At 46.2% G+C, this 17,944-nt stretch overlaps 2 protein-coding genes across 3 annotated transcripts in view; one reads left to right on the top strand and one right to left on the bottom strand.

Annotated features, from left to right (window-relative positions):
* Usp44 (ubiquitin specific peptidase 44) overlaps positions 1–14,805 on the top strand; it is a 29,689-nt gene extending 14,884 nt beyond the window's left edge. For both annotated transcript variants that reach the window (XM_013518470.1, XM_005374485.2), the window contains exons 3-6: positions 3,596–3,791; positions 6,594–6,702; positions 10,233–10,438; positions 11,163–14,805. In XM_013518470.1, the coding sequence (XP_013373924.1) occupies positions 3,596–3,791; positions 6,594–6,702; positions 10,233–10,438; positions 11,163–11,344 (693 nt within the window). In that variant the 3' untranslated portion in view covers positions 11,345–14,805. The remainder of the gene's footprint in view (positions 1–3,595; positions 3,792–6,593; positions 6,703–10,232; positions 10,439–11,162) is intronic.
* Positions 14,806–15,171: 366 nt separating this feature from the next.
* Positions 15,172–17,944, bottom strand: part of Metap2 (methionyl aminopeptidase 2) — a 34,252-nt gene continuing 31,479 nt past the window's right edge. The window contains exons 9-11 of the mRNA XM_005374484.2: positions 16,561–16,664; positions 16,057–16,172; positions 15,172–15,440 (exon numbers count right to left, since the gene is read on the bottom strand). Of these exons, the coding sequence (XP_005374541.1) occupies positions 15,188–15,440; positions 16,057–16,172; positions 16,561–16,664 (473 nt within the window). The 3' untranslated portion in view covers positions 15,172–15,187. The remainder of the gene's footprint in view (positions 15,441–16,056; positions 16,173–16,560; positions 16,665–17,944) is intronic.

The raw sequence follows: 17,944 nt of genomic DNA, 5'->3' as shown, positions 1-17,944 counted from the left end.
GCACAAGCTGGCCTCAGACCTGAAACAATTCTCCTGCCTCAGCCTCTCTAGTGCTGGCATAATAGGCGTGCATGACCACACCCGGCTTCAGATGGCACTTCTTAGGAAAAACTATGTTGTTTATTTTAGTTAATGTTTCAGAAATGTAGTTTCTACATTGTGCCAATTAGCAAATAAGAGTTGTAATTGTTACACATTCACTATTGTTTTTGCACTGACTTTCTCTTATGTCTATCTTTTCTATGCTAAAGCTTTAAAATACAAATGCACTGTAAGTGCAATATGTTGTTGCATAAAACCTGTATCATACCAAAAATACATACAGAAGAAAGTAAGCCATTTTCTCATCACAAAATTCCACAATCCACACATAAAACTGTTAATGTTTTGGCTTATCTTCTTTTAATCTTTGTTCCCTCACCTGTGCATACAATCTTATTTTTCACCATAATTGGTTGTTTGGCTTTTTTTAAAAAATGTCACTGGGGGTTGAACCAGTGCCATTAAAGGGTGTTCTCTATTGAACTGTAGTCCCACCCCTTTTAAAAAATATTTTATTCTGAGGCAGAGTCTTGGTGAATTGCCCAGGCTGGTTTTGAGTCTGTGATCCTCCTGCCTCACCTTCCCTGGTAGCTGGGATTATAGACGTGTGCCATTGTTGGCATTTGCCTGCTTCTTACATTTTTGGTTTTTTTCTCTTTTTGGGAGAGGGTTTCACTGTGCAGTTCAGGCTGTCCTTGAACTCACTTTGTAGCCCAAGCTGGACTCAAACTCACAGTGATCCTTCTGCCTCAGTCTCCAGTGCATCCTTCTGTACCACCACGCCTGGCCTACCTGCTACTTACTGTTGCGATGATATTCCATGATCATTACAAATATTTGATCATTGAAACATTTGCAGTATCTACTATGTTTACAGTATAACTTAGTCATCCTCCGTTGTTGACTTAAGACCCTTTCTAAATTTTCAGTTATCATGTCATGGTAATGTTTTTTTTCTGATGATACTCTATGGCAGAGTCCTAGAAGTAGAATTACTCTGTCAAAAGGTGGGGCTTTTTTTTTTTTTTTTTTTGGTATCAGGAATCTAACTCACGAGCTTGCACTTGTCAGACAGGTGCTGTGCTGCCGAGCTATATCCCCAGCAAAAGGTAGGATTCTTAATACTTAATAATAAATTTCTTTCTAGAAAGTTTGTTTTTATGCCAGATACTGTGACATATGGCCTATAATTTTAGCAGTCAGGAAGCTGAGGCAGGAGGATCATGAGTTCAGAGCCAACCTGGGCTACCTACAAAGTTCACAGCCAGCCTAGATTACACAGCAAGATTTGTCTCAGAAACATAAAACAAACAGAAAAGCAACTTGCAGGAGGATCATTCCAAGTTCAAGGCCAGCCTGAAGTGCATAGCGAGACCCTGTCTCAAAAAGACTATCAATCAATCAGTCAATCATTTCACATTTTCAGTAATAGAAGTGCTTTTTTTTAATAAATGAATTTTGAAATTAATAAAAATTGTCATAAAAACTTTTTTCTCCTTTCATTTGGGGGGGATTGCAGGGGCTTTACCCCAGGGCTGTCCATATGCTCCACCACTGAACTACAGTGCACCCTTTTCCCCTGTAAACCTGTGAACTCTGGGGAAATGTTCTCAGGAGATCAGACTGTCGGTTGCAGGAATGAATGGTTTTGGCTTGCTTGCTTTTTTTTTTTTTTTCTTCAGCCAAGATCTCGCTGTGTAGCCCAGGCTGGCCTCAAAATTGCAGCAGTCCCATTGCCTCAGCCTCCCAACTGCTAGGATTACAGGCTTGTGCCACTCCGCCTGGTTTAATCTATTTCATGTTTTAATTCAAGAAAACTTCTCAGCTCAGGGAGGCCCTGGTACTGCTGACCCCCCAGACTAAATGCCAAGACTGGTCCTTGGTCAGTTGGTTACATCTGACTGACTGGCCTTGTATTGTGTTGCCTGTGCCCGGAATGTTGCATTCTGTGGAGTCCCCCAGCTCATCGTCAGCTTCAGCTGTGTGCAGAGTTGGCAGCATACGTCTTGTTGGATGTTTCTCATGATGTTCTCTTTCCAAAATCGCTGCTGCATTATCTGTGTCAGTAGCTAGCAATGCTTCTTCCCCCTCGGTGGTACTAGCCGCGGAACCCAGGGCCCGGTACCGCTGAGTCACATCACAGCTGCTCTGTTCTGTTATACTCGGATAAGGACTTAAATGTGGTGATGTTTAAGCCACAGTATGAATTATTGTTTATGTTATGTGTGTGTCTTCATTCCTCACCCTCAGTACTGGGGATTGAACCCAGGAAACACTGAGATCTTACTACATTGCCCAGGCTGACCTGGAATTTGTTATTCTCCTGCCTCAGCCTCCTGAGTTAGCTGGGATTATAGGCATGCCCAGGAAGTGTGTTTTTGAAATTATGAGTTGGTAGGGCTTTCAAATCTGTATAATAAAACTATATGAATAATAGCATTTTACTTCATTACAGTTAAGGTGGTGAATTGCAGGGCTTGAGTGTAGCTCAGTGGTAGAATACATGCTTAACAGGTGAGAGCCCTGGGTTCAATCCCCAGCACCAGGGAAGGTGGACTGGGTAAAGAGACAAACTGCAAGATGGGGAGAGAAGGGCGAAGAATTACAAGCACCAGGACATAGATACAGGAAATGCAGGTGAAGATATGCGTGTGTGTACACAGACACAATGTGCGCCTATTGGAGCCTGGAGTTGTGTTTCCTAAAGTCTGGGGGGCAGTGCTCGTTCGTTCGTTAGTTTGGTTTCGGTGGTGATGGTACTGGAGAGGGGCCTAGTCACTGTGCTACACCTCATCTCAGCCCTTCCTTACGATTTTGAGACAAGATCTCTTTAGGTTGCACTCAAATTTGGCAGTCCTCCTGCCTCAGCCTCCCAGAGCGCTGTGATTCCAGGTATGTACCACCAGGCCTGGCTTTAAAGTCTTAGATTTGACTGCATTGTTGGGGCTTGTCTAAGGCCCATTCGTTAAGGCCTGCCAATTCATAATGGGTTTAATACCAATCTTATGGAATGAAAATTTTATAATATACTGTCCTGGCAAGAATATAAAGCTCCCAGCTGGTCCTGATGGTACGTGCCTATAATCCCAGCTGTTTAGGAGGTTGAAGCAGAAAAATTGCCATTTTGAGGCCAGCCCTGGCAAATTAGGGAGACCTTGTCCAAAAAGCAAATAGGGACCTAGGCATGGTGACACAAGCCTGCAATCCCATCACTCTGGGAAGCTGAGGCAGGAAGATCACAAGTTGGTGCCTAGTTTGGGCAACTGAGAACCCTATCTGAAAAATTTTTAAAAGGCCTGTAGCTATGGCTCAGTGTAAAGGTCTAGCTTCCAGTGCCGCAAAAACCCAAAACAAATGGAGGATGAGGGTTTGGGGACCAAAGCTCAGTGTGAAGGCCCTGGGTTCAGTTCTCAGTACTGGAAATAGACATATTTCCCCCAGTTACTCAGATTTCTGGTGGTGCATTGTCATTTATTCTCTAACAGTGGCCTCGTGGAAGAAGTTAGCGTTGTGACAGAGGATTGTAATCTGACTGACTGATTTCTGTTTGCAGGTTACGTGTCTTGCGTGTGACAACAAATCAAATACCATAGAGCCTTTCTGGGACCTGTCATTGGAATTTCCGGAAAGATACCAGTGCCCCGGGAGAGACGCTACCTCGCAGCCATGTTCGGTTACTGAAATGTTGGCCAAATTCACAGAAACTGAAGCTTTAGAAGGAAAAGTCTACGTGTGTGAGCACTGTAACTGTGAGTAGAGTTCTCTGTGCTTCCCTAAGACGAACAGAAAGAAATATAAACTCAGCGAGCTGAAGAAATTCCCGAAGTAGCTGTTACGGAAATAACTTTAGTTCACCAGAAGGAATTGGACTAGACATTTCTGTTTTGCACTTGGCATTTGTGAGCTGAGGTTTGTTTGTTTGTTTGTTGGTTTTTAGAATCGAACTCAGGACTTGTGCTTGCCAGGCAAGCGCTGTACCACTGAGCTATGTCCCTGGCCCTTGTTTGCTTTTTTTCCGCCTTACTGAGGACAGTCAGAATGTTTTATCCTCTAGTCAATTGTGGAGAAAAGGGATTCATAAAATAAGAAATTTAAATTGGAGAATGTGGATCAGAAGTGCCAGAGAGGAACAGTAAAAGGAAAGCATGTCATGTGGTGTAAGGAGACATTTGCTGCATGAGTTTCTTCGCTACATATCAAAACATTGAAATACATGCAGAGGAGGCTGGGGATTTAGCTCAGCGGCACAGCGCCTGCCCTGCAAGCACAAGGTGGTGAGTTTGATTCCCGGTACCGGGGGCTGAGGGGAAGAAATTTGTGCAGAGATAGTATGTGTGTTTTACATACAGATTTACTAGGGAGCAATGTATTGTTGGGTTGTTACTATGGAGACTGGCTTCAAAAAACCAAAGATTTATTCAAAACCATCTACTGGAACCAAAGTCAGACACTTTGAAGGCGCCCACCTTCCTAATGGAGAAAGGCAGCAGGGAAGATCCACAGTGATAAGGCTGTCTGAGAAGAGGTCACAGGAGCCCCGGTGGAGGGTGAGCTAGCCACCTGAAACGGGCACGTTCCTCCAGGGGAATAGTGAGTAAACCCTGGGAGATGTGCTAGGCTGTTATCTCCTCTAGAAGTATACATACTTGGGATTTTAGTGTTCACGTTGTATACTTTCAAGTATTCTAATTTTCATGTTTCAGTGATTCCAGAACTTTATTTTATTTTTTGACATAGGGTTTCACTATGTAGTCCATACTGGCCTGAAATCACTGTAGCTCAGGCTGGCCTCAGACTCACAACAATCCTCCTTCCTCAACCTCTGGAGTGCTAGGATTATAGATTTGAGGACTTTCTTTTCCCCCAGCTCTGAATTTTTTTCCCAGCTCTGGGATCATACCCAAAGCCTCACATGTGTTAGCCAGGTGCTTTACCACTGAGCAAAATCACCAGTCCTGATACTAAACTTTTAATGAACAAGAAACATTGACACACACACTTGTACTCCTTACACTGAGGGAGACTGAGGTAGGAGGATCGTTGAGAGTTCAAGACCAGCCTGGGCTACAAAGTGAGCTCAAGGCCAGCCTGAACTGCATAGTGAGTCCCTGTCTCAAAAAGACAAAAAAAAAGGAAAAGAAAAGAAAAGAAACAAATGTTCCAGCACTGAGGAGGTGATGTACCAGTTGATGACTTTCTAGAATGACACACATTTGCTTTTCTGAGTGCTGTCCAATATACACACTTATAAAGGAGCCTAACACTTAAAAGATTTTTAAAAAAATTCACTTTCATCAGATTTGTTTGATAAAGTATTTTTTCCTTGACATAAATGTGAGTAATCTCACATGATTTCATCACCAAATTTGGGGGTAGACAAATACTACAAAGATAGCGCAGTTGTATGTAGTTGTAAGCACGCATCTCCTGAGGCGCAAGCCAGTGACAGAAGTGCATAGAGGCGGCGCAGTCCGCTGCAGTGCATAGCGGTGGTGTTCCAAAGCGGATGTTAGGGCATTGGCTCCCCATGTGCAGCTGTGTGGACCTGCGCTCTGCTGCTGATCCGAGGGCTAGGGATGTAGCTCAGTGGCATAAGCGCTTGCCTGGCAAGCCTGAGGTCATGAATTTGATTTCTGGTACAAAAAAAAAAAAAAAAGAAAAAGAATCTGTCTGGAGTTGATCCAGAGGTGGATACAGGACCTCAGGCCTGGCTGCGGGGTCTCGGTAGTGACGTGGAGGTGCCTTTGGTGGTGGTGAGGGGAGGCGGCGTGGAGCGCTGCCTCGGGCAGATGGTGCCACCTCCTCTCTAGAAGCAGCTGCTGCTGTGGCTGGGGGCCCAAGGTGCCCCCAGACCCGGACCTGGAGAGCAAGTTTTGGCAGCCAGACAGAATCACAAGTAGACCTCCAGAGAGACAGGAGAACGGGAAGAAGCCCACATGCTACTTGTTTAAGATCTAGAACTAAAAGAGCCAAAGTAAGACACCTGAGTGACAGCCCTGGGATGCAGGGCCGGCAAGGTCAGCCCATGGGTGGAGGGGTGTCCAGGCAGCAAGGCCTGCACCCAGGGATGCTGTGTGGCCCCTGTAACTGTTCAAGTAGGCGATTGGGAAATGTATGTTAAGGGATGAGTAGGGGACAGTTAACTTTCTCTTTTTAATTGGTGTAGCCAACTCCTCTTGTAAATACAGAGTAGCAGTCTGCATTCTGAGGTGCTAGCTGCAGGGTTAGTAAGTCACTTTCATGTTCACAGGTTTTGTTTGTTTGTTTTTCCGGTACCGGGAATTGAACTCATGACCTTGCGCTTGCCAGGCAGGCGCTGTGCCACTGAGCTAAATCCCCAGACCCATGTCCACATGTTTGTCTAGCGAGACTAGCTCCTGAGTTTCTTTCCTTCAGTTGAGCGGAGGTTGAGGCAGCGCCTGCGCCTGTCTTCAGCACAGTTCAGCGCCGCAGACGGGAGCTGCTGAATTAGTTCGGGTCTAAGATAAGTCCAAAGTTCCATTCCTTTCCTTGTATCCTTAACTTGCTCTCCATTCTCTTGCACATTGTAGCGAAGCGTGGGAGGTTCTCCTCAAAGCCGCTCACACTCACAGAAGCCCGGAAGCAGCTCCTGATCTGCCGCCTGCCACAGGTTCTCAGGCTACACCTCAAGCGGTTCAGGTGGGTAGCAGCAGAGCCAGGGGCCTGTGCCCTTCGATCTCGGCATCCATTCCGCTTCTGCTGCTCCAGGTGTGGGAGGACACGCAACAGGTTACCGGCCAATGCTCTTGGAGGACTTGTGCTCTTTTGTTTTTAAACGAGAAAATTCTAGCAGTTGCCTTTGGCCGTGAGCAGCAAGCCAGTCCCTATTCACTAATTCAGACCCTTGCAGAGTGCATTGCTGATGAGCCATTCCCTGGCGTCTATCTGCTAGACGTGCAAATTCTGCTTGCAGTGCTTAACGTTCAGCATATTGAAGATAGCGCTTTCAAATTTACTTCTTTTTAGAGTAACTAACACAAATGCGTTGTGCTTAGGAAATACTTGGTTAAAGGTATAGCAGTTCAGAGCAGTTTAGGAAGAGCCAGATCTCTAGCCAGGTGTGGTGGTACACATCTGTAATGCCAGCTAGTCAGGAAACGAGGCGGGAGGATCACAGTTCCCAGGGCAGCCTGGGTGCTGTGGGGAGACCCTGTCTCAGAAATAAAAAGGGCTGGGAGTATTGCTCAGCACTCCAGTGTTCAGTCCCCAGAACTGTAAAAAACAAATACGCCAAGCAGAAAACCCTTTAGTCTTCTAAAGTATATGTAGTCAAGTGAATTAAGTATTTTGTTTGTTTTAAGGAAAAGGACACTTGTTTTTTAAAAGTTAAAGTACTGTGTTAGAGAAGCAAGATTACCTTTCTTCTCAGTAACGCTTCCTAGGCCTGGCCACTGTTAACCTCAGTTGTTTATGTGCTGTAAGGTTCAGGGAACAATCAGCAAATATGTGAGCCAGGCATGGTGGCGCACGCCTGTAATCCCAGCACTCGGGAGGCTGAGGCAGGAGGATCATTCCGAGTTTGAGGCCAGCCTGGGCTACAAAGTGAGCTCAAGACCAGCCTGAACTGCATAGTGAGACCCTGTCTCAAAAAGACAAAAAAAGAAAAAAAGGATGTTTTTTTTTTCCTGGTACTGATGATTGAACCCAGAGGCTTTACACTCAGCTACATCCCTACCCTTTTTATGTGTTTAAAAAAATTTTTATGTGTTTATTTTTTTTGTTTTGTGTATTTGAGAGAGGGTCTTGCTATGTAGTCCAGGCTGGCCTCAAGCTTGCAGCAGTCCTGCCTCAGCCTTCCAAGTGCTGGGATTCCAGGTGTGTGCCGTCACATCCGGCTCTTACTTCCTATTTTACAGGTTCTTATAAGTTGCAGGTTAGAGGTTTCTTTTAGAATAGCAGTCACCACCAGCAGCACATTACAGTGCTGGAGAACGAGTCACACAGCTTGCTTGTTCATGTCACAAGCTCAGCCTGCACAGGGAGCTCACCTGTCCCTTCGGGGGGGACGGCTGGGTTTAGGTCAGCAGGTAAAGTGGCTGCAGGCAAAGAAAACTGGAGTTACCGGGCTGACGAGTGAATATCGGGGTTCTGAATGGACTTCACGTATTGGCAGCGATCGGAAAGAGACTGAGCCGAGGCCTGCTTTCTCCTGGCTGCCGCGTCATGGTCACCCGTCTCTGCTTTCGAACGCACTTGAGCCTCATTTCCCCACCGCAGACAGCCCCACACTGGGAAGGAATGGATTCGTGACCCATTTGTGCATAAGCCCAGTGAGTCGACTTTGTCTGACAGTGACCTTAAAAGTGTGTTTGAGACAGCATCAAGTCTCCACATACTCTGGAGAAAGTCACAACAGAATATTTTGAGCCTGCCCCCAAAGCACTGGAAGGCCTGCTTCCATTCCCAGCATCCCGTCTCTGTGCAGCAGGGTTTTCTGCAGCGACAGCTGAAACAGGATTGCAGAGTAGACTGAACGTTAGGAACATGCGTCCATGTCACTGTCTCGTCACCTCCAGATGGAACTTTCTAGCTAAACAAGCTGGGAAAATGAGTGCGGGCTCCACTGATTGTGGTGATGGTGAGGTGTGTGATTACTCCATTAGTTATTCCAGTGTGATAATTACAAAGTGTACAGTAAATGTCATGCACCACATCACCGTACAGCCATCCTCCCAAACTCCCAGTCCATGGAAAAATTCTTCCAAAAAACCGGTTCCTGGTACCCAGAAGGCTGGAGGTGCTGTCTGGGTGGACGAGGTGAGCAGCCAGGCGGAAGTGGCACAGGACGAGGCACCGGGGAGGAGGCAGGGCTCGAACACCCTGCTGTGGGTTGTGTGAAGTATGCTCCAAAGGCTCACGTAGAGCAGGCTGATCCCCAGTGCATCGGTGGTCAGAGGTGGCCTGGAGAGGGGTGCGTGGTTCATGAGTCATTGCTAGATGTTGTCAGGAAGGGCCCAGCTGAGGAAGGTGGCGGACTGTGCCTGGCCCCAGCCCCGCCTCACTGGTTCTCCCATGCTGCTCCCTGGTTGCCCTGCAGCAGGCAGCTTTCCATTGCCTTGCCTCTCTGCCATGATGTTCCTACCTTGGAGCGCCCTCACCCTGAGCTAAGTCTTTCATTCTCTCAGGTACTTAGCATTGGTTACAAAAAGCTGACCAAGCTGGGTGTGGTGGACGCACCTGTAATCCCAGCACTCGGGAGGCAGAGGCAGGAGTATCGCTGCAAGTCTGAGGCCAGCCTGGACTATGTAACGAGTTCAAGGCCAGCCTGAACTGCATAGCGAAACCCTGACTCAAAAAGGCCAAACAAAAAACGTAACACTCCCTAAGTCCATCTTTTTTTCTTGGCTTCTCTACAACTGAGCTGGTGTCCCAGTCCTCCTTTTGGGTCGTTACGGGGGCTTCATTATGCAGAGGTGATGGGAGTCCATCACTGCCGGCAGCATCTGCACACCCTTCAGCCTGTCCCCTTCCCAGAGGCTGAGGGGTGGAAACTCAGCCAGTGTCCCTCTCTGAAGCTGCCTGGGAGCTGGCCGCCATGGTCGTCTCAGGGGCAATACAGAGGAAGGACACCTGTCACCTCAGAGGTGCCCTGAATTTTTGGTTTGGTGGTGTGGATTTTTTCCCCTGCACACCTCCCATCTAGGATGTCCCTTCTATACAGTGACTGTACAGTAAGGAATTAAAACTCTTGAGCCTGACTTTTCCTGGTAGGAGAGGAAAATGCCCTATAATATTCCAGAAGCTTTTTTTTATTATTATAAGATAATATTATAATAATATTATCTTACTATTTTTTCTTCTTTGCAGTAGACAAACTATTTTAAAATCTGATTGGACCTGTTTGGTAAATAAGGTAAATCCTTCCATTTACAGTCAGCTGCCTTTGGGCAGGTGGGGCTGAGACAGTGTCTTGCTATGTAGCTCAGACTGGCCTTGAACTCACCATGTAGTCTAGGTGTGCCTTGAACTCATTGCGATCTTCCTGCCTCAGCCTCCCTGAGTCCTGGGACTATAGGCGTGTGCCACCATCTTGGCTGTAGCCAGCTGTCGTAAAGGATGTTTTAGTCACATGTATGGTGTGTAGGTTCTGTGAATTTCGTCTTCTCCGTTGTTACGACTGCTCACCTAGAGTACGCTCACTCTCCCATTCCGCTCCGGTTTCTCCTCAGGTGGTCAGGACGCAATGACCGAGAGAAGATCGGGGTTCACGTGGGCTTTGAGGAGATCTTAAACATGGAGCCCTACTGCTGCAGCGAGGCCGTGAGGTCACGCAGGCCCGAGTGCTTTCTGTACGACCTGTCTGCTGTGGTCATGCACCACGGGAAGGGGTTCGGCTCTGGACACTACACGGCCTACTGCTACAACTCGGAAGGAGGTAGAGACAGGAGGAATGGGTTTACCTGGGCTTAGTTTTAGAACTTGGTGTTCAGGCTCTAGTGATTTCTAACTTGCTTCTGAATCATATTAAGTAAGGAATCCTTCTGAATACTGCTGTTTAAAAAGAAGGCATGAGGTTATACTTGGAAATCATACTACACTATACTTGCTGTACTACAGAAAGTACGGCAGTTCCTGCAGGCTTGCAGTACTTTTAAGGGCTGTGGAGACAGTAAGATAGCTTTGGTAAGGGAAAGTCAGGCTAGCTGTGGGTAAGCCTGCCTGTAATCCTGAAAACTAGGAGGCTGAGGCAGGAAGATCACAAGTTTCAGCCCGACCTGGGAAATTTAGACCTTGAATCAAAATAAAGGGCTGGGGGTGTAGCTTAGTGTAGACACCCTTTGTGCAATCCTCAGTACCACCAAAAAAAAAAAATTCAGGTTTGTTAAAGATACACTTCAAAGAATAGGTCCTTATGTTGGTTTATTTCAGTTAATTTTGTTACAGAGGGAATCTAAGGACCTGGGGGCAGGGCAGGAATCATGGATATTAGAAACAAACTTAAAAGAGTTTAGGCTTCACGTACACTGGGAGTAGGGCCAGGTCCCCTCATCAGACTTATACCTTCAGAGTCATACACCGCCCAGGCTGCTTCTCAGCAAGGAAAACACTCTTACTGGAAAGCACTTCCCGTCTGAGTTCTGCTTCTGTGGCTCCCCTAGGGTTCTGGGTGCACTGCAACGACTCCAAGCTGAGCATGTGCACCATGGCCGAGGTGTGCAAGGCCCAGGCTTACATCCTGTTCTACACCCGGCGCGTCCCTGAGAGCGGCCACCCGGAGCTCCCGGCGGACGTCACGGACTCCCCCGCTGGAGAGAGCCCAGCACCCCGCTTTGCTTGTTGAAACTTGAAGACTTTTTTTTAAAGGCGGAGTTATAATTTGGGGCCTTTTTTTTTTTTTTTTTTTTTTAAACTTAATCAGTGCAGGGCTGGGGATACAGCTCGGCGGTACTGCACCTGCCTGTCAACTGTGAGGTCATGAGTTCGATTCCCAGGACAAAAAGAACCATGCATACTACACGTACATATTTTGTATCTAACAAAACTTTTTTACAGAGATGAAACAAATACATACTTTTCAAGTACTTGGTTGTTTAAACCGTTTACCTCAGGCTCATGTTACCTCTTACAGCAAATGTCTTACTTGGCTCCAATCATGAATTTGTGCGATCTCCTGAAATGCAGGGGACACTTTACATACATTTGTCACATCTTTTGTACCTGCTTCTATACAGCTGTAAATAGGTGGAAAATTGGACAGTTTCTTTACAAGTAATCTTAACCAAAAAAAGGAAAAGGACATTTCTTACAGGCCATTTGTGTCCTGAAGTCACCTTGCCCCGTGAAGCTAAAGCATTGAAAGTGACACGGCAAGGCCTCACACCCAGCAGTCACACTTGGTGACATTCCCGAGGCTCTGCACATGACGGGGCTCAGAAGAGATTAATTTGATCAATGGAATTTGATTTAAAATTGTAACAATTGTTGGAAGCTGAGGCAGGAGGATCGCTGTGACTTTCAAGGCCAGCCTGGGCTACATAGCAAGACCCTGTCTCAAAAACACAACAAAAAAATTTTATAACAACTGTTCTTTATTTGGCATAGTCAAACTATATCTACATGAAAATGGCAGATTTACAAATGTAATTTTAAGTGAACTTTGTAACTACGGGTATGAAAAGGAAGAGATGGCTGGGGCTTGAGTTTACCGAACGTGGATTATGTTTTACGTAGTTTATCTTGGGTGTGAGTTCATTCTGTTTGATAACATATCTCGTAAAGCTTTATATAGCTTGAGATTGTTAATGTAAGGGAATAAAAAAGTCCTGAAACAAAAACTCCATAAGCTGCAGAAGGTCACCATTGGCAACTGGGCTAACGTGTAGCGTCTCATTTTGCTCAAGAGCTGAAGCCTGGATTTTTTACTTTTGCTAGGATGCTCTAAGTACTGGAAACCTCCTACATATCATGGGGCCTTGGCCTTCTTCAAAGCACAGTAAAAACTACCCAGGTTTGTATTAACAGCACAGTGTGAGCTGGGTGCGGTGGCGCACACCTGTAGTCCTAGCGCTCAGGAGGCTGAGGCAAGAGGATCGCTGTTTGAGGCCAGCCTGGGCTGCAAAGTGAGTTCAATGGCAGCACCCTGTCTCACAACCAAAAGAAGAGCACAGTGTGAGACGCTCTTCGCTCCTCCCTAATAACCGCAGTACATTTTCTTGAAGTCCTGATGCTAATTTAAAAGGAGAGGGTCCACTCGCTTCTGTAGCGCGGCGACATAAGATCACAAGCCCCTGGTAATCACTGTTAGCATTTGTCTCTTCTCTGAAATAAATTCATTTGCAGCTTGAAATCCAATGAAAAGTAATATCCTGTGACTATTTGCCACAGATGGTCACTTGTAAGTATGAATTTGAAAGGGACCTCTACTAGCACATTTCAAAAGGTTTCAAGAAACAAATTACCTGGAGCAGCTGGTGGTGAAATGCAGAGAGAATTTTTTGACCAAATAGCTTGTGCCAAAGAACAGCTGAAGTATTCAATGGCTAGGGCTAAAACTGCTGGTTTACTGAACTCTGTGCAGGCTGTGATCTCCGCTGTTACACACTTATACCTCATTAAAGACTGACGTGTCTCATCTTGCCTTGCAAGCACTTTGTTTTTCCGCCATATACTCCAGGCTGGCCTCCAACCCAGGATTCCCCAGTTCAAGGACTATTTTTAAAATGTCAAACATTGTAGCACCTGGTTTTTACCATATATTAAAAGAAAAAACTTAAAAGCTGTATTTGTAATGGCGTAATTGCTTGTATTTCATTCTGAAAATATACTAACAGCTATGGCGGAGAGGGAGGCGCTGGGGTGGCCATGGTATATGGGAAATGTGTTTCCCACTAAATTATGATTTTAAACCTGAATGAGTAACAAATTTAGATTCCTTACTAAGTATCCCAAGTCTCAAGATGGACTTCTACATTCTGCTATGTTGACCTAATAGCTACGTTGATCTAACAAAAAACGACATGTTTTGGTTGTAAAATAATTTACTAAAGGCACTATTGTTAAACATCAAACTAATTAACTTGTTGCCAGTAAGGTACATCATCGTAAACAGAACAAAATGATTCCGAGAGATACACGGCTAGTAGGCAAGCACAGATTTCCCTTAGTGAGCACTTTCCTATTTACAGATCTTTCCCTTCCAGCCATTCCAGGGACAGCGATGCCACTGCTCCCAACACTTATCTGAGAAGGTTACTGCTGACTGCTAAAGATGCTAGGAAAGCTCCAAGCCTTCATTCAGGAGTCTTTAAATCCTAGGTTTAGAAAACAAAACATCCAGACATAAACTCGTGAGCTCTGCCATTTGTACAGCATCACAGAAAATGGACAAGGTATTCCAAGGGAGCTACTGGACATTAGCACCGTAACAGCTCAGACAGCTAAAATCTAGATTGTTTTCCCACAAGGTAACATTCATTTACAGCTCTAATGCAGAAAGAGCAGCTCTTGAATGGAACGAATGATTTAGGTACATAGGTTTCTTTTAAGAGAAAAACATTAACAGAACTAAATAGCATCCCAGAGGCAATAAAATCTCATCGTGCTAAAGCATACACAAGTTAAGGCTTTACCTTGGCACAGGATGATTCTGAAATTATGTTGGAACATTCCTAACAAATCATATTCAAGCAATAGAAGAGTCGGTAGTGGGGCTAAGTTCAGACAAGTCAGCGTCCGGCACCCTTACATTCAACTGGACACGGCTGCCCGAAGGAGCACGAGAACCCAGGCCAGCCATGGGAAAGGGGTGAGAGCACGGGCGCTCTAGTGAGAAGGCCTTGAGCCTTCAATCTAACTTTCAAACTATTACAATCAAAACATAGTTTGCCCATTCTTTGCTTTTGTGGCTTTAAAGCCCTTTTGGTTTTTGAGTAAGATGAATACTGAGATTTTTACTACACTGAACTTTTTCAAGTTTGCACAATTTTCCTATTAAGTCATGTTTCAGTGTATCTTTCCAGTGTCAGGAAAAAAATGAAAGATGGGTACTAGTAAGGTTCTATAAAGTCAAAATAGCCCTAAAACTATTTGTTTATGAAGAACAGGTGACTGTCCCGTTCTATGCACAGGAAGATCCTGTTTTAGACACTGTCAGAAGAATGTGTCCATGTAAGACAGCTACAGTCCAGGTAAAAGTCTACATTGGAGTTACTTCCTGCTCACAATTACAACCACAGACATTAAAATGTAGCTCTCAGATCTGAAAATGTCTTTATTTTTTAGAAAATGGATTCCAGGAAGGTTTAAAAAGCAATACCAGAGGGCATAGGTGCAGAAATGGATGTAGTCAGTCATTCAAAGCATTCAAGTAAGAATATGGCAATATAAATATCCAAAAAGCATGACTTAGGTGTTCCAAACAAAACGTGTAAGTCATTCCTAACTAATTTGAGCTGTATAGCATTTCCTAGACAGGAAGAAAACAGTTAACATCTGAAAGTCCTGAAAGCTTTTTCCTTGGTTAATTACATTAGATGGTCTGCCTCTGATCAAATTCTTTTAAACATGGATAAAGTATTACACAGGTCCACTGTTAAAACCGACAACATGTTGCAAGTTATTTCTGGTATAACGTATTCCAACAAAGCTTAGAAAATAAAGATGTCGAGGTGGCTTTGGACTAAGTTTAATAGTCATCTCCTCTGCTGACAACTTCTTTACAAGTCGGACGCAGCAGGATAGTGTGTTCGAACTGCGCTGTGTATGACCCTTTAATGTCACACAGTGGTGGGTACGGGTCTACGATGCCCAAGTCACACAGGTTCTTCAGCGCCATCAAGTATTTACTTTCTCCCAGGCGATCCAGCCATCGGCGGCAGAAGGCAAGGGTGCCGAAGTTCTCATTGATGACGTTTAACAAGTGTTTTGTTCTTGGGAGCCTAAGGGGAAAAATCCAAGTTTAAAAACTTCTGCCTTACTCCTTCAGTAGCAGTGAAAGCTGCAGTGTGTAGCGGCCCAGCCCTAGCGCATCGTGTTGCTCGCTCCAGCTCTTTTTCCTTCTTTTCCTTTGCTACTAGGGGTGGAGTCCAGGGTCTCAGGCAGGCTAGGTCAAGCCGCTCTCACCGCGTGAGTTACGTCATGGCTATGTGCCCGCCCGTACGGATGTACGTTAAATTCCCAGTCGCAAACTCCCTCATGGAGTTATGGAGGTTGCCTTTTGTGCATGAAGCCCAAAGACACAGAACTGTGTAAATCCAGACTCCAATTATGTAAGAGGTTAAAAAAAAGTATGATATACATTGAAGTATGAAATTCACCAAGGAAATAATATTAAGACCCAAAACTTAGGAATGCTAGCAAAATATTCATGAACACTTTTAGCAGAATGTAGACTTCAAGAGATTACTTTCGATCTCAGTCACACCATTCAGCAGGCAAACTTTTCACAGAACGCGCTGCTCAGCTGTAGCACTGTACGCTACCGAATGTGCCACCCCGTGTCTGCCGTGTTTTTAAAATTGCGCTAACTGGGAAAGGAGAGCAGCAGCCTCTCACCTTATTGGCACGTGCCCAACATCAAAATTTTTCATGTAATGCGAACACTCCATGTCGTCGTGAACAACACCCTTTCCTGTGCTCCCGAAGGTCTCAATGGCATACACTTCTCCTTCCTTCAGAAACACACAGGACGGGGAGAGAAGGCGAGTTCAGAATGCAGCACCAGCACGGGCCCCGCCTCTGACCCCACCAGCCAGGAACACAGCATGGCCCACCGGCTGCACCTCCCCAGCCAGCCTCCTCTGCTCCTCCTGGCCCCTTTCTTTTTGGCAGCCCAGGCATTCTCCTCCCCGGGACCCTGTCGCCCGGGAGCCGCTCCCTCGTGTGCAGTCAGTGCCAAGTGAAGAGCTGACGGAGCGCGCGGCTGAGCAGCACAAGCCGCACACGAGAGCCGGTTCCTGGCAGGGGAGGAGAAGCGTCCGGCACAGCAGACACGAACTATCCCGAGCCTCAGCTTGCAGGCAGAGCCCAGCGCCTCCCAGACCCCGCGCAGCCGCATACCTCCATCCTCGTGGCCTCGCCGCCCTTCACGATGGGCACGGTCTTCCCCGCGTGTATTCTGTACGGCCCAATTGAGTGTCCGTTCAGATTGCGGATGGGCTTCACTGTCATAATACACAGGGAAAGACACGTTATGCAGGTTTTCGAGAAAGATACAGAGACTCCTGGCTTTTCCATAGAGAATTCCAGCGTTTATGTCAAAGCAAGACAGCTCTACGGGACAACCTCACCCTAAGATTGTTACTTAAGGAGAGCGAAACGGAGAGGGAGAAAGAGGACAGGATGAGAATTACAAGAGTCATCTAGGGAGTCACTGAATACAGAAACGCCACGTATGCAAATGCTTAGGGACTGGAGAAATGTATTCATGTGGTTACAGAACAAAAAAGGTGGAAGGGTGCTGGCTCAAAATGAGTTTATGAAACCTGCAGTCTCCATGTCCTGAAATCAGTGACAGAACAGACAAATTGTGGCAGTTACACAACAGAACATTAATGATAAAATACCCAGGGATGTATTCCACAAATGCGAAGCTAAAACGAGCTGAAAAAAAAAATAAAATAAAATAAAAAAAATAAAACGAGCTGAAGACGACTACACAGATCCGTGCGGTTCCACATCCAACGTAAGGCTAGTTAAACTGCTCGTTCATCACAAAGGGAAGCGGGCAAATCCCGCAGGACTCTGGTGGGCAGGCGGGCGGCGGCAGCTGCTGCAGCACACACACATCACCAACGGGGGAGGAATGGGCTCTTCACAGCAAGGAACCAGGAAACCAAAGGCCCAGCCTGTAGCTCCACAAGTCCTCAAAACAGCTTCGCACCTGTCCTCTACATTCTCAGTGTCCTCCCGGATTAGGGTACACTTCTGGGAAGCTCATGTTACTAAGTCTGGGATGGTAACAGAAGAAGCCAACCTTAAGACTGCTTCTTTTCAAAGAACCAGGAGGGACAGGGACAGAAAAGTCACCGGTCTCCAAATTCTGAATGTGACTCAAAACAAAAACTAGAGATTGGGAAACTGTCAGTGGAAAGGGCCTCTGGCTTCTCTGTCCCGATGGCCAGTCCCGGACACGACAACCCAGGTCCCACGCTGGGGGCCTAGACGATCCTCCCAGGACGCCCCGCCGCCCCCAGCAGGCGACAGCTCCCAGGGAGGGACGGCCGCACTTCCTCCCTGCACGGCGCGGGTCTCTCCCGGTCTCCTCCTCTACCTTCCTAAGGCACAAGGACCAAAGAGCTGACCTTACGAAAGCCACCGGCCAGCACGGTGGCACACATGTGTCACTGAAGCACTCTGAGAAGCTGAGGCTGAAGGATGATGATTTCAAGCCCAGTCTGAGCAATTCAGTGAGACCTTGTTTCAAAATACAAAAGGGCTGAGA

This window comes from Chinchilla lanigera, unplaced genomic scaffold (genome assembly GCF_000276665.1).
Source record: "Chinchilla lanigera isolate Chin_1 unplaced genomic scaffold, ChiLan1.0 scaffold00004, whole genome shotgun sequence".
Lineage (NCBI taxonomy): Eukaryota > Metazoa > Chordata > Mammalia > Rodentia > Chinchillidae > Chinchilla > Chinchilla lanigera.
This window is presented reverse-complemented; position numbering and strand designations above follow the sequence as displayed.